Genomic DNA, 16,372 nt, shown 5'->3' with positions numbered 1-16,372 from the left:
GAGAAGGACATCATGCATGGGAAGGTGGAGGGACAGTACAGGAGGGGAAGGCCCTCTATGAGGTGGATTGATTTAGTAACTGGGATAATCAGGATGGGAATGTCAGAGACAGTGTGATTGGCACAGGACAGAGCAGAGTTTAGGGTTGTTGTACATAGGGTCGCTGTGAGTCGCAAGAGACTTGACGGCACATAACAACAACAACAACAACTATGTTAATACATCTTCTTGAGGATTTTCCTTTTTTTTGCCATTCCTCCACTCTATGTTGTTATTGAGGGGTTTTTTTGTGCCATCAAGTTGACCAAGACTCATAGTGACCTAAGGCACAGTAGCTCTGAAGCCTGCCTGGGCCAATCTCACTGTCTTTGACACACCTACCCGCATTACTCCAGTTATTGTATCAATTCATCTCATCTAGGGTTTCCCTCTCTTGCACCCCACCCTTCTAAGCATGATATCCTACTTCAGAGACTGTTCCACCCTGGTAACATGCCCAGTGTGTGTGAGTTGGAGCCTCAAAATTCTTGCCTCCAAGGAACAACTTGGCTTTATCCTCTCCAGGAAAGACCTGTTAGTTCTATTAACAATCCATTCTATATTCAATATGCTTCTCCAGAACCACAGTTCGAAGGCATCAATTCTTCTTCTGTCCACTTTGGTCGTTTTTTAGATCTCTGTAACATCACAAGTAATTGTGAAGACCATGTCCTGGATCAGGTGCACCTTGGTTTCTTGATTGACATTGTTTAGCACTCTAGAGAGTTTCTTGACAACAGATTTTGCTAATATTATTAGTCTTTTGATTTTCTCACTGCTGGTGCCAAGAATGCTGATTGTGGAACCAAACACAGAAATTGTTAACAGTCTCAATCTCTTCCCCATCTATTATGGTTCTGCTGATTGGTCCAGTGGTAAGAATCTTAATTTTCTTGATATTGAGCTTTGATCCATATTACAGACTGTAGTCCTTGACCTTTAACAGCAAATGCTTCAGGTCCTCCTCAGTTTCAGCAAGCAATGTTCTGTCATCTGCATAATGCAGGTTGCTGATGAGTCTACCTCCAATCCTGATGCCACATTTCTCCTAATAAAGCCAAGGCTCCCAAATAATCTACTATGCATGTAGGTTGAAAAGATATGGAGATGGGACACATCCCTGATGCACTAACTTCCTGATTTTGAACCATGCAGTGTTTCCTTGCTGTTTTCTGACAACTGCCTCTTGGTCCAGGTATAGGTTTCACATAAGCACAATCAAGTGTTCTGGAAATCACTTTCTTCTAAAGGTTAGCCACAATTTGTGGTGATCCACAGAATCAAATGTCTTTGAATTGCCAAAGAAACACATACAAATATTCTTCTGGTACTCTATACTTTCAGCCAAGATCCATCTGTCATTTGTGATGATAACCCTTGTACCACGGCCTCTTCTAAGCCCAGCTTGTATTTCTCGTAGTTCTCTATTAATGTTCTATTCCAATAATTTTTGGATGATCTCCACCAGGATTTTGCTTTCATGTGATGTTAATGATATCCTTTGACAATTTTCACAGTCTTGGGTCACATTTATTTTGAATGGGAATAAATATGGATCTCTTCTAGTCAGTTGTCAGGTGGTTATCATCCAGATTTCTTGGTACAGACTAGTGAGCACCTTCAGAACAGCATTTGTTTGTTGAAATATGTCAGTTGATATTTCATCAACTCCTGGGCATTGTTTTATGTCAATTCCTTCAGAGCAGCTTAAAATTCCTCCTTCATCACCATTGCCTTTGGTTGTATGTTGTTTCATGATATTCTTCTGTGTCAGTCAATTCTTTTTGGGATAGGGACTCTATGTACTCCTGTCTTCTTTTGATACTTCCTGGATAATTCAATATTCTGCCCATAGCATCCTTAAGTATTAAAACAGGAGGCTTGAATTTGTTATTCAGTTCCTTTAACTTAAGAAATGCTGAGCACATTCACCCCTTTTGATTTTATGACTCCAGCTCTTTGCTAATTTTTATAATACTTTGGTTTGTTTCCTGAGCCGCCCTTTGAAATCTGTTCAGTTGTTTAACTTCCTAGTTTCTTCCATTTGCTTTGACTTCTTGGCACTCTAGTGAAATATTCAGAGTCTGTTCCAACATCTATATCAGTCTTTTCTTCGTCTTTTTTCTTCGTATTGACCTCTTGCCTTCTTCATATATAATATTCTTACTACCCTCCCACAGCTCATCTGGCCATTGGTCGTTAGTGTCAAAAGCCTCAAACCTGTTCCTGAGATGGTTTAAACTCAGAGGGGATAGAATCAAGGTCATATTTTGATTTGTGTGGATTTTATTTCAATTTCTTTAACTTCAGTTTGAACTTGCAGATAGAGTAGTTAATGATCTATTCCTCAGTCAGCACCTGGCCAAATTTTCACAACTGATATTGAACTTCTCCAATGATTCTTTCCATATATTTAGTCAATCTGATTCCTGTGTATTTAGATTAGACTAGCAGATATGATACTTGAGGCAGAGTCCTCAAACTGGCAAACAAAAAAGTGGAGGAACAGTTGCAAGCAGGTATGAGTGACTGGAACATGGAATATGAGAAGCATGAATGTAGAAAAATTGGACATTGTTAAGAGAGAAATGAAATGCATAAATATTGACATACTAGGCATTGGTGAGATGAGATGGTATATTTTGAATCAGACAGTCATTTAATCTACTATGCTCTAAATGAAAAGGTGAGGAAAACCAGGATTGTGTTCATAGTTGCAAATACCATTTCCAGATCCATCTTGAAATACAGTGTTGTGAGTGACAGAATAGTATCCACACAGTTACTACAGCTGTTAATACCACCATCATTTAAATATATGCACCAACAAGCAGAGATAAAGGAGAGGAAATAGATGATTTCTACCAAATTTTGCAGTCAGAAATTGATCAAACATGCAACCTGGATTTACTGTTAATAGTGGATAACTAGAATGCAAAAACTGGGAACAAGAAGTAGGATTAGTAGTCAGAAAACAGGCACTTGGTGACAGAAATGAGGCTGGAGATAAACTGATAGAATGTTGTGCAATGATTTATTCCTTACAAATGCCTTTTATAAGAAACATAAATGGCAACTACACACATAGACTTCACCTGATGGTATGCACAGGAGTCAGATTTACTCCAGGTATAGAAATCACATATAATTGCCTAACTCCAAATATCATTGTCTATATTTTACATTCTAAATTTGGCAAAGATCTAAACTGTCAGTCTTCTTAACTACTGTGTGCTTAAATTATTTCATAATGTACTTTGCAATAAGTAAAAGTGGAATGACCCTTGCTTGTGCCACTTCAAATTGATTTTAAGATTACACTATTGAATTAATCCATAAGTCTCAAACTATAGAGTTTGATATGACACAATAAGCATCTTTTGTATTTGTATTTTTTTTATAAAAATCAAAATTGTAGTTATCTGTCTTGCACTTGCATGTGTTATGTATAGAAAATTGAGGTATGTCATATAGTTTTCTTTTTGTCAGGAAAAGACAATACATAAATTTAAGATAAAATTTTATAAGAAATTCAAATAAAAATATTCAATTTAAGTATGATTTGATGCTATTGATATATTCATTCAAAGTTTAATTTGTTCATTACAAAGAATTTTATTATTTTTAATATAGTCTATTGCCAACAAATCAAGCAAGAATTATGTTGAGGGATAATATAGGTGCAGTAGATACATGTCAGTAGTTCATAAATCTAAATAACATAAATTTGAGTCAAACCCATGTTGGACGAAACTTAACCATCTTGCAGTAGAAAAGAACACTGTAAGAATGCTTAAAGAATAGCAATTTGACATGAATTTTGAGTTCATGCTGGTTCATTATAATGAGTTCTATTAAGATAGGAAATAATAAGTTTTTCTGTAGTGATCAAAACTAGCTGTAAGAGATTAAATCTAATGACCAGGAAAAGGAGGTGCCAGTGTGCCTCTCTGAACTTTGCCTGCAGCTAAATTACTTTGTGTTAAACTGAATTTACTAGCTAAAGCAATTATTTTCTATAATATTTTTCCCTTCAGGGAGCAACTTTAAATGATATGTGTAGCAACCTAACAACCAAAGCAACCAACAACCAAAAAAGAAATTATGTAAAATGCTTTATTATCAATAAAATTCTCTAACTGTGAAGGTAGCTGAATGATAAATATAGGGAGTCAATAACCAAAAATAAATAAGTAAATGTCAAATGCTTTATTAACGATATAATGCAATGTTTTTTCCATCATTTTACTATAAATTCTTTAAGCCGGGAACACCTAAAGTGTACTTTTCCATTTCTTTTTGCCTACTAAAGTGAATTTGAATTCTTTCTAATCGTACTATGCATTTACCAGACACAGCCAAGTATAACAAAGGAACGTTACACTGTTGTCCTTGATCAAAGAGTTCTTAGAGTGGTGACTTAGAGTGATATCTCAGTCATTAAATCTTTCATAGCTTTTGTATTTCAAACCACTCGTTTGTTTTGTTTTGTTTTCATAGTCTCAACCTCAGTTTTGGGCTCTTGGATGTATCCTGGGCTGCTGAAATGAGGACGTAGAGGCAAATTTGAGCATCGAGCTATGCAGTCACTGACAGATTTGGAACCTCTCAGACTTTTCCAACATGCACCCTGGCAATGATGATTCAGAGCTTGTTCAGAATGGAGGCTGGGAAATCAATAATGATGACTCCACTACTAGGTTGATAGTTTCCCTGAAAGTCCAGTTCCCTGTGGGTCCACAGATCCCTTGTCCTTTTGACATTATCATATAGTCTTGTTCCTGCTTCGTGTAGTTAATAGCTAATAATATATGAAAATTTTCCATATTTTGTAACAAAAGCATTGTGTTGTTCATCCACCTGGTTTTAGCAAACTAAAAGGCTTCTCTTGATAACTAAAACGAAGACACTTTGTAGTGGGGTAAAAGAAAAGTGTGTCTTTATTCTTTGATTATCTTTGGTGGTCTTTTTTACGCTTCTGGAGGAAAGGCCTAGTTCCTTTGGCTAGAGAATTACTTCTGGGTGTAAGGAAGAGTAAGGTGATTAAGACAGAGAATGCATCAGGAGATGAGACAATGTATGGAGTCAATCTAAAATTACAGATTTAATGTGATCAAATCCTGACTCTACTTCTGCCAAGCTTTGCTACCTTAAGCAAATTAATTTATCATCATATATATATATATATTCATTTCCTTCATTTCTTTTTCTAATTTGTTATGCCAGTTGGTATTTCCTTAAACTGTAAAACAAATTAGGAAAAAACCTGGAAAACAAACCTTGATAACTTAACGGAAATTTAATTTCTCCCAATTCTAAAGGCTATGGTCTAAAATCTGGTGGGTTTTTTTTTTAAGAGTTTAATCAAAGTTTATAAAGAACTTGGATTTCCAGTCATTCATTGTTGCACATTTTCCTCCCTGTCTCCCCTCTCCCCTGGTTTATTTTTTTCCTTTGGAAAAAAGTTCTTTCATTGTTAGACAGGTTTCCCCCCACCGCCACCACCACTTTACTATGCAACTCTTTTTCTGAACTCTTGTCATGCCAGTAATGTCTAATCATATATTCCTTTTATAAAATCTGTTTTACTGGGCTAAAATCAAGGTGTTCTAGGCCTGTGTTCCCTGTAAAGACCCAAGAAAGTAGTCTGTCCTTGTTTTTTTCAGTTTCAACTTACCTTCAGCTTTCCTTGGTTTGTAGTCACATCACTTCAATCAGTATCTGTGTGATCATATTGCCTTCTCACCTGGGTATCAAATCTCCCTCTGCCTCTCTCTCATAAAGATACTTGTGATCACATTTAAAGCCCATCCATGTAATTTCAGATACTCTGCCACCCCAAGGTCTTTCATTTAACCTCACCTTCCAAGTTTATTGTGTTGTGTTTTTTGTGGTTGGGTTTTTGTTGGGTTTGTTTGGTTGTGGTTTTGTTTTTCTTTTACAAGGTAAAATTTTCAGATGCCAAGAATTAACTAACTCTGTACCTCATTGCCATGGAGTCAGACCTGAATGATAACTGCCTGTTCAGTGGACTTTCACAGACTGTAACACACAGGGGGACATTGCCCATTTTTCTCTCAGGGAGAGCTGATAAATTTGAATCACTTGTTTTTAGGTTGGGAGCCTAACAGAGCTAAGGGCATGAATTATTCAGTCTCCCACTGTAAAAGTGAGTTGATAGTAGCATCAACCAAAAATGAAAGGATATGTGAATGTTTTTTTCAAAGACAAGATCAGTATATGAAAATTGGCATTGTACAAGATGATCACGCCAGATCACAAAGTGGAGGGTGACTACATAATTATACAACTGCCAACTTCCATCATTACATAATGATGAACTATTAAGAATCATGAACCAACCAAGTTGGTGCATAGTTTTAACCATTACATTCAGCATTGCTCTGGTGTCTTACCTCAACCTTTGTTAGTGCCTGTCATATCATTAATCTGCAAAATAATTGCACAGAAAATCTTGTTTTACTATTGTCATAATTGTAGAATGTCGGATTGTGAGATTGGTGTTTAATGAAGAGTAGGAATAATATATGAAAAGCACTAAGAACATGAGTGTAGCCTTCAATAAATGTTAGCTCATAATGATATGTGGATCATGAAAATACATCAATAAAAGGATAAAGACAAAGCATTCAAAATGAACAAAATAGTTCTTAAAACAAGCATGTGCTGATGATCTCATCACTGGATCTTGGATAAGTGTGAACTTTAAGATATTAATATTAAGTAATGTATTGCTCTTCTAGGTTGAATAATTACAACCTGTTAGTATATTATTCATATAGCTATTTGCATTTATTTGTGGTTAATTTGAAATCGAAATGGTTTCAACAATTTCACTCATCTTTAATTCTTCCTAAAATCAAAGTGAAAGTTGCTATATAATAGATGTTTTTTTCTGTCCCTTCTTGTCTTCCTGATGAAACAGGATACAGATTTAATGACATTCAACATTTCTGTCCATCGGTCATGGTGGAGGGAGCATGGACCTGGCTGTGTGCGAAGAGTGCTGCCCCCATCAGCCCACGGGATGATGGATGACTACACATATGTCTCCGTCACGGGCTGCATGGTCGATTTCCAGTACCTGGAGGTCATCCATAGTGCCATCCAAATACTGCTCTCTGTAAGTTTCATTTTTATGTCATTGTCTAACCAAGGCCTTCCTTAATCAACATTTTATATCTAAATCTTCCTTCCACACAAAGTTGCTGAATACAGCTTGTAAGTAAAAAAGAGAACTTCTTTTAAATGATGGAACTAACAATAGTTATAATTAATAACTGGTTGCATATTTTTTCCCTCAAAGCATCCGAACACTTTTTTTTTCAGAACAGGAAAGCTGTTGTTATCATTCACCTAGAAAGGTGCATTATCCATTAAATTAATTTATTCCACTTCTTTTACTACTGAAAAAATTATTCTTCTAATGAACAATAAGGGAGTTCTTGTGGCCTAATATTAAGAAGCTAAACTACAATCCCAAAGACACAATGTTCAAATCCACCAGATGCTTCATGGGGAAGGATGGGCAATCTCCTTCTATGCACTTAACTACCTCTGAAAACCCATTGAAGGGTCAACTATTGGTTGGCTCTGACTCTACATTACACAACAGCAACAAACAATAGAGAAAAAAGGTATAATAACTCAGATCGAGTGGCTTATTGGTGTAGTCACTCGTCACTCAAGAAATGACTGCTTAATAATCTAGTAAGTCTTGCGTTTCAAATACTTATTCCTTTGAAAAACAAATCCCTCCAGAGGGTTATTTTAGTGCCTAAAAACTTAGTTTTAAGGTACAATCTCATATGGAAAAATAGAGAAGGAAAATATAGCTGGATTGGACCACAGAAGGTTTGTGTGCTGGCAATTTCTACAAGTTACTCTCTTTTCAGGAGGGGATAATCCTTAGAAAAAGACATCATGTTGAGAGAGATAGAGTGTCAACACAAGAGAGGGTGATACACAGCAAGGGGAACTAACACAATGAATTTACAAATGGGCTGTCTAAAAACAAGGATGTCAAAGATGGTGAGAATGGAACAGAAAAGAGCAAGGTTTCAAAGTGATGTTCATCTGGTCACTATAAAACATAGTTGATTTGAAAAGAAAAAACATAGTTGATTTGAAGGTACAAGCATCCACTGTCTTTCCATGAGACTGTGCCAGGAATAGTTTGAGCACAATTTTAAATACTTTTTTAGGATATATAGCAACATCAAGGATGTTGTTTCTCTCATAATCAATAAGGTGGCACTTAGATTGAGTCATTGTACACTGATGTCATTCTTAACCCTATTTTCCACACAAACCAATCAAATCAGTTCATATAACCAATTAGAGTTTCAAAAGTTAGAATTAAAGGAAAGAAATAGAGTTTCACTAGTAAACAAGCAAATAAATAAATACATACATACATACATACATACATACATAAACAAACAAATAAATAAATAAATAATAAATGGAAACGAAGTATTTCCGTGAAGAAAATACCTTGGAATTATTTCTAGAAAAAAAAATTTTTTTAGAAATCCTTACTATCACTTACTACACGGGTCTCCCAGTTTTGCTGTGGTCCAATTCTTACAAATCTCCAACCTAAGTTAATCCTGATAGGACTTGAACATATGTTTCTCCATTATTATTGCCTTTTATCATTAATTTTATCTTTCTTTGGCTCTGGGAATTGGAAACATTACAGCATTACAAATAAGCTTGCAAGTGTGTGTGTGTGTGTGTGTGTGTGTGTATTTTTCCATCATTCTGGTGGATTTGAACTGCATGCCTTTGGGATTGCAGTGCAGTTTCTTGCCACTAGGCTACATATGCATACATAAAAGCATACAGACTATGACAATCCTAAGGGAAAGTTAGGATGAAGCAGATGTTTTTTAAGTGTGACAATGACTCTACTTGTGGAAGTTTCTGGAAAATCAGTGGGGATGGAGATTTCAAGTCAGAAAATTAGAGAAAATTATCTGGATGCTCCTTTTTTTTCTCCTGCATACTTTTTTTGCAGCAACATATCACTGATTCCTGAATCTGCTGTTTGACATTAAAAGCAATCAGCATTTGTTTGAGTCCATATTTTAAAGCCACTGATACTCCTGATATAGTTCAGAAAAATCTACAGGTAACCATTTTACTGTAAAACTAAGATCATCCTGTAGGCCTGATATACAATGAAGTTAGCATCGGTTTTATAAGCAATGAAGTCAGAACCCTGATGGCTTTTGGGTGTGTGCACAGTATATCTTAAATCACTAGATTGAACATTGACATTCACTTCATTATAGATCATGTGCCAGTGATTAGAATAGTAAATCACAGCGTGGAATATCTACCAGTGAACATCTAAGAATAGTAGCGTAGTATGTTGTTTACTAAAACATCGTATATTGTTATTGTTGTGGTTTAGAACCAACACATGGGTGTCCCTCCAGCAAGTTTCCATAGGCAATAAATTGCATGTAAGAAGATTGCCCATTTTCCTCCCATGGTGTAGCTAGTGGATCAAACTGTGTACATTTGCAAAGGCACCATAATTCCTTACCACAAAGGCATGAGAGCTATGTATTGTATGTAGTATATATAACTGACTATAATATGTACCTGAGAGTAGGGAAGAGTGAACAATTTTAAGTATAGTTCATCATAACTTATAAACATCACAAACTGAAGACTGTGTATGTGCTTTCTGTTACTGTGTAACAACTCATTCCTAAATGCTATTGCTTAAAGAATTGGACTTATATTGTTTAGTTATGTGAATCAGGCATTTGAGCACAGATAAACCATTTGTTTCTTCTCTTTCACATGATGTTGGCTAATGGTTCATGTGGATCATTCAACTGGGAATTTTACAAGAAATAAAACCATGTCACTCACAACTTCCTGCATGTGGCTTCTCTTTCTCTAGTGAATTTGATAGGTTTTCTTATAACATGACAGCCAGGTTCTAAGAGGTAAAAAATTCCATGAGCTGAAAACCTTTATCAAGATTCTGCATGAATGATACGTTCTATTTTTCCTAGTCATATGACTAATCTAAAAATCAATGTAGAAGAAAGCATTTGGTATTGTCTGCCAAGCTTTGTCTAACGTACTTTGGGAAAAAGTATAGTGAATGAGAAATCTAGAAGACTTGGTTTATTTGACACTGGTGAAAGTAGAGAACACCGAAAGAATGTTTCTTTGTGTTTTATTTACTGTACAAAGGCATTTGACTTTGTGGATCATAATAAATTGTGGCTAACATTGAGAAGAATTAGAACTATAGAACACTTAATTTTGCTAATATCGAACCAATACTTAAACCAAGAAGCTGTTGTTGAAACAGAGCAAGGGAACACTGCATGGTTTAAAATCAGGAAAGGTATGCATCAGAGTTGTATCCTTTCTGCATACCTATTTATTTTGTATGCTGAGCAAATAATTTGAAAAGTTGGATTCTATGAAAAAGAATATGGGATCAGGTTTGAATGAAGACGTATCAACATCTTGCATTATGTAGATGACACAACCTTGCTTGCTGAAAATACAGAAGATCCTTAAAACTCTTGCTACAAAATATTAAAGACCATAGCCTTCATTATGGATTGCATCCCAACATCAAGAAGACAAAAATCCTCACCACTGGTTTGATGGTAAGATGCTGCACAGCAATCCTGAAGGCACACAGTCAATGGGGAGTCTCCTCCCATGTGATTATTTGCCTCAGAGAACCACTTGAGGGTCAGCTCAAGACCAGTCCTGACTTTGTTGTACACAACTACAACCACAACAGCAACATCAGGCTAGATGGAGAAAATATTAAAGTTGTCATTGATTTAATCTTATTTTGACCCACAATCAACATCTTTGGTACCAGCAGTCAGGAAAATAGGATGCATATTGCATTGGGCAAGTGTGCTCTCAGGGACCACTCCAAAGTCCTAGGACTTATAATGTCAGTTTAAAGACTAAGGTGCACTTGATTCAGGCCATGTTCTTTTCAATCACTTACTATGCATCTGAAAGCTAGACAATGAATAAAGACAGAAGAACTGATGCCTTTGAGTTGTGGGCTGGAGAAAAGTACTGAAGAACCCAGGGACAGCCAAAACAACAAATCACTATCTCTTGGAGAATGTGCTGTCTGAATGTGCCTTGGAGGCAAAGATGGCAAGGCTTAGTTTCCCATACTTTGGACATTTTGCTAGGAGAAGCTATACCTTGGAGCAGGACATCATTCTTCGAAAGTTTGAGGGACAGTGGAAGATCAGAATCCCCCTCAAGAGTGAATAAAATGCTGCAATGGGTGCAAGTGTGCAAGAGATGAGGAAGATGGCACAGCATAGGACAGGATTCAGATCTGTTGTTTATAGAGTCTCTTTAAGTCGTACTTGATCAGACAGCACCTATCAACAGGTCCTAAATTATTTATGCAATCTATTAGCCACTGTTCTTTAATGCACATATCTAAAGATTTAAAAAGAGTTTCTAGAGCATATTTTAACCTAGAGTGCTCTAGAGAAACTTTAGAACATGGGTAGTAGTACTAGGGAGTTGCATTACTTCCCAAGGCAGCATCTCTCTGGTGATTTGAACCCACCACAAGCTTGGAGAGAGAAAGATTTGTAGCCTCAGAAAAACTTCTGGAGTATTAGCTATGAATTTGAGTATTGAGTTACTCTCTAATTGTTGGGTTTTTTTTTAATTTATAGTGATAAAATAATTTCCTGAAAAGACTGAAGAAGAATTGGAAAAATAAGTCAAAGATCTTTTAGTCTTCCAGTTTAGAGAGACAAATTTGACACTCATTTAAAGAAGAAGAGTGATGAGCCTCAATGTCAAGACATTTTTTTCTTCAGGGGTATAAAAGAGCGTCTGATCAGTCTTGGTTGCATATTAAGAGATAAATATGTAATATTCATTTTTTAAGTAAAATTTTTATATCATACTGCTTTTCTTACGAAGTTTGCGTACATTGTTTCTCTCACTGGATCTTGTGTGTAATATTCTTTTAAATTGCCAATACATCTTCATCAGTCTTTCCTATTTTATGACACCCCCCCTTTTAGTCTTCTCTACAAATGATAAATGAAATCCATTGTTGTTGAGCCAATTTCAACTCATCACAACCGTCTAGGACAGAGCAGAACTGTCCAATAAGGTTTCCCAGCCTGTAAATCTTTGTAGAACCAAATTACCGCATCTTTCTTTACCAAACTCTCAGCTAACATCTGAGTGCTTTTGCCATTGTGCCATAAGAATTCTCAGAATTTATCTATAAACTTGTGATAAGTTTATGTGTTTAAATATTTACATTTAAAACTGGAGATTATGTTATCTTAAAATATTTCATTGTATACTAAGATACCAAAGCACTCTATCATGTACCACCACCTGCTGGAGGGTCAGCTATGGACTAGTTTTGATTTCATGGAATATAAGAACAGGTCAGCTATGAGTCAGTTTCCACTTGATGACAATGGAATAAAAAGATTCTAATTGTTCTTAAGAATGTTGTTTCACCTCTTCAACAAATGGTGCTGGCAAAACTGGACTTCCACTTGCATAAAGCTGAAACAGGATCCACATCTCACACCATATACAAAAATCAACTCAAGGTGAATCAGAGATCTAGGGATAAAGCCCCAAACCATAAAGATCATAAGAAAATGGAAGCCTCATATATGGTAAAAGGAGGCTGACAAATGGAGCCAAAAATGCACAACTAGGGGCAGACAACACTGATGAATAGGACCTTCTAAAAATTAAGCCCCTGTGTGCATCAAAAACCTCTTCTGATAGAGTGAAAAGAAAACCAACTCAGAAAAAAAAATTGGCATCAACCTCTTAGACAATGATTTCATAATGAAAATTTACAGAGTATTATAGGGCTTCCACAAGAAAAAGTCTGATAACCCAGTTACAAAATGGGCAAAAAATATGGATAAACCTTTCACAGAGCATGACATTCAGCTGGTCAACAGGCACATTAAGAAATGCTAAAAAAAAAATGGCAATAAGAGAGATGCAAATCAAAACCACAATGAGATACAATCTCACTCCAGTACCAGTGGAAAAATTTAACAGGGCAGCAAGCAATAAATGTTGAAGAGGATGTGAAGAGCTTGGAACTCTCATACACTATTGATGAGATTGTGAAATGGTACAACCACCCTGGAAGGCAGTTTGATATGTCCTCAAAAAGCTGAGCATAGAGATTGCCTGCGACCCAGCTATACTACTCCTGGGAATATACCCCAAGGTGAACAGAACTGAGATACAAATGGAGAAGTGTGCACCAATGTTCATAGCAGCATTGTTCACAATAGCAGGAACATGGAAACAGCCCAGATGTTCATCAATAAATCTATGGTTTATTATCACAAGGGAATACTATGCAGCACTTAGGAGCAACAATTTTGAAAAATGCTGTATAACTTGAGGGAGGCTAGATAGCATTATACTGAATAAACTAACTCAGGCACATAAAAATGAATACTGTATAAGTTCATTATTGTAAAAATAGGATAACCAGTGAGATATATATGGATTTACAAGAGGGTTTTAGCTGATGTTTATAAAGACTAATAAATCTATTAATGAAAGGAAATTCTACCTAAAAATGTACATTTCTATACCAGAACTATGCTATACCGTCCTTTGGGCCATTTGCTAGAAAAGTGGAATCAAGTATCAAATAATATCTTTTGGGTTTTTTCTTTTTAAAAATTCTTATTTTAGTGAAAATTTATAGTACAGTTGGAATTTCATTCATTCATTTACTGAGGTACGTTTTCCTTCCTCCTCCTTGTTCTTTCCATCTCTACAAGTTCACTTTTTTTAAAAAGAAAATAGTACTAATTTTACTAATAAGTAGTAAAATGTTGCAGCACCTCCAACAGCAACAACAACAAAAATATTGGTGTGATTTGAGTGAAAGTTAAGAGAGCAAATTGGTTTTCCATTCAACTACTCATAAACATTTTGTTTCATGACATTAGGACAATACCCACAATTGTCAACTCTTCCTGCCTCTTCTTGGTAATTCTCATTTTCGTTACTCTTTCTAACCTATCCTTTCCTGCTTTCTGGGTTTTATCTCTCAGAAAATGTTGCCCTTTTGATCATGTATGGTTGATTGTTCTAAAGAGTGAGTACCTCGCTAATGTCCTGATGATGGTTTTCACTTTATAGAGCTGTTTAATGTTGGACTGAAACATGAGTCCTGGGAAAACACTCATGCATTTTGTTCTAGATTCAAAGGATGCTAAAGGGCCTTAGTCTTGGGAGTTCCCTTAGTCTTTATAAGAGCAGTAGACTTGATTTTTAGGTTTATGACTTTTGTTTGGTGCTTTTCAAATGCTCTTTGTTTTTTTTTTCTTTTCCTTTTTTTAAATTTTACAGTGGTTTACCTACAAAATTCGTATACAATGCCTTTTTAATTATATCCTCTAGCATTATAGATACAGGACCATATTGTATCATACCTCTGTGGATTTAAAATATCTTGTTACTTTTACTTTGTAATATGTAACCATGCTGTTATCAGAGCTGTCTTTTAATGATGCTATTCTAGAATGTTTTCTTTCCAGATGATGATTGTGAAGTTTTTAAAAAGAGAGAGTCCTAGTTACCACAACAGTACAAAAATGAAAGAAAAAAAATCTCGTTTTAATTTTGAAGGCATTTTTCTAGAATCTTTCACTGATTCAATAAAGAATTATATACCTCAATATCAAACACCTATGCCCACCTGTACCTGCAGAACCATGTGCTCCCAAGACAGGCCCAGGAAGCTCCTCCCAGAACAAGCAACGTGCACACAGCTACTTGCTTCTGCTCCCTTCTTAGGTATTCCAATAAAGGGGCACCAGTGGGACTCCTGCAAATTGCTAACAACAGCAAGCTAAAGATCAGGGCAGAGGTCAAAGAAGGGCTGTGGCAGAATGAAGGAGTAATAGAAAAACGTGTAGGAGATAAACAGTCGGCAACTAGATATCAGTCTCTCCTCTCCTTGGGCACAGACACATCTGTGCCTCATACGCTCATCGTTCCACACCCACTAGAATGACCAGTGAGCTCCCAATCTTCCCACCACCTTCTCTCAACCATGTACTCAGTCCCATAAAAGAGATGATAAAGTGCCATTATGAACACACTCTTTTCTTATTGTTACTTGTCAATTATGTCCATCACTTTGTCGTGAAATGAGCTCATCTTCCACCCTCCCTCACCTCCTTCAAAGCATTCACTATGCCTTCTCTGTAGAGGATAGGTTGTTTCACAAATATTCCATGTTCTTACACCTTGAAGCATGAGGCATTCAGCTTGGAATGGCTTCTCCTCCACGTTTTATGCCAACTTTGCCCTTCCATTCTCTTGGCTATCATGCACTAGTAGACTTCTTTTAAAAATACTGGTTCAGAAATGTTAATTTAAATTGATTATACTTTCACTTACAGAGCCTTGGTGACATAGTGGTTAACTACTTGGCTAATAACCAAAAGGTCAGTAGTTCAAACCCATCAGCCACTGCAGGAGAAAGATGTAGCAGTCCGCTTCTGTAAAGATTTATGCCCTGGAAATGCTATAGTAAAGTTTTACCCTGTACTGTAGAGTCACTGTGAGTTGAAATTCCTTAAAAGTAATGGGTTTTGTTTTAATATATTCAATGGGTTCAGAAATATAAAAATGTATACAATGAAAGATCAATCAGTAAATCACTGACAATAAGTTTAGGGAAGAGAAAGGCAATACACAATAAAGAAATTATCACAATACTGCTAAAGAAAGGAAAGACAAAGAAAGATATATAAGAAAATCAGTCAACTAATGCAAACACATATTGTATTATACACAGAATCCTTCAATGTTATCCACATTAATCTATAAGTAGATATGGAGGTAAGCAGAGAATTAGACTAGATATAACTATATGAAAAAGGTTATATCCATAACTATCCACAGGCTTCGAGGATGACATTTCCCCATTCATTTGAAGATATACTGTAAATACATCCATGTGTATAGCACAGCCAACAGGAGGCAAAGCTAAGCAAACTTCTTAATCACTAACCAAGTACCCTGAGGAAATAAGTTACCGGTTCTGAGAATTTGGAACTACACTTTAGGGAAACATCAAATTCAAGTGGTAAAATACGGTTCACAAAGACAGTGTTCAACATCCAACTTTGTTGAGTAGTGATTGGCATCTTAAAAGTTTCAGAGCTTTTCAATTTTTTACTCTTGTGATAGGTCTGTTCAAGTCTTTTATATCTCTCCTTGTCAATCTGGGCAGGGGATGCATTTCAAGGAA

At 36.0% G+C, this 16,372-nt stretch overlaps 1 protein-coding gene across 1 annotated transcript in view; it reads left to right on the top strand.

Annotated features, from left to right (window-relative positions):
- LOC102853926 (sodium/potassium-transporting ATPase subunit beta-1-interacting protein 3-like) overlaps positions 1 to 16,372 on the top strand; it is a 441,724-nt gene that overhangs the window by 243,220 nt on the left and 182,132 nt on the right. The window contains exon 4 of the mRNA XM_006880529.1: positions 6,986 to 7,183. Coding sequence (XP_006880591.1) covers positions 6,986 to 7,183 — 198 coding nt within the window. The remainder of the gene's footprint in view (positions 1 to 6,985; positions 7,184 to 16,372) is intronic.

The sequence above is a fragment of the Elephantulus edwardii genome, unplaced genomic scaffold, assembly GCF_000299155.1.
Source record: "Elephantulus edwardii isolate Elephantulus edwardi_28Jun2011 unplaced genomic scaffold, EleEdw1.0 scaffold00008, whole genome shotgun sequence".
Lineage (NCBI taxonomy): Eukaryota > Metazoa > Chordata > Mammalia > Macroscelidea > Macroscelididae > Elephantulus > Elephantulus edwardii.
The sequence above is the reverse complement of the archived record's forward strand: the minus strand, read 5'-3'. Positions and strand labels throughout refer to the sequence as shown.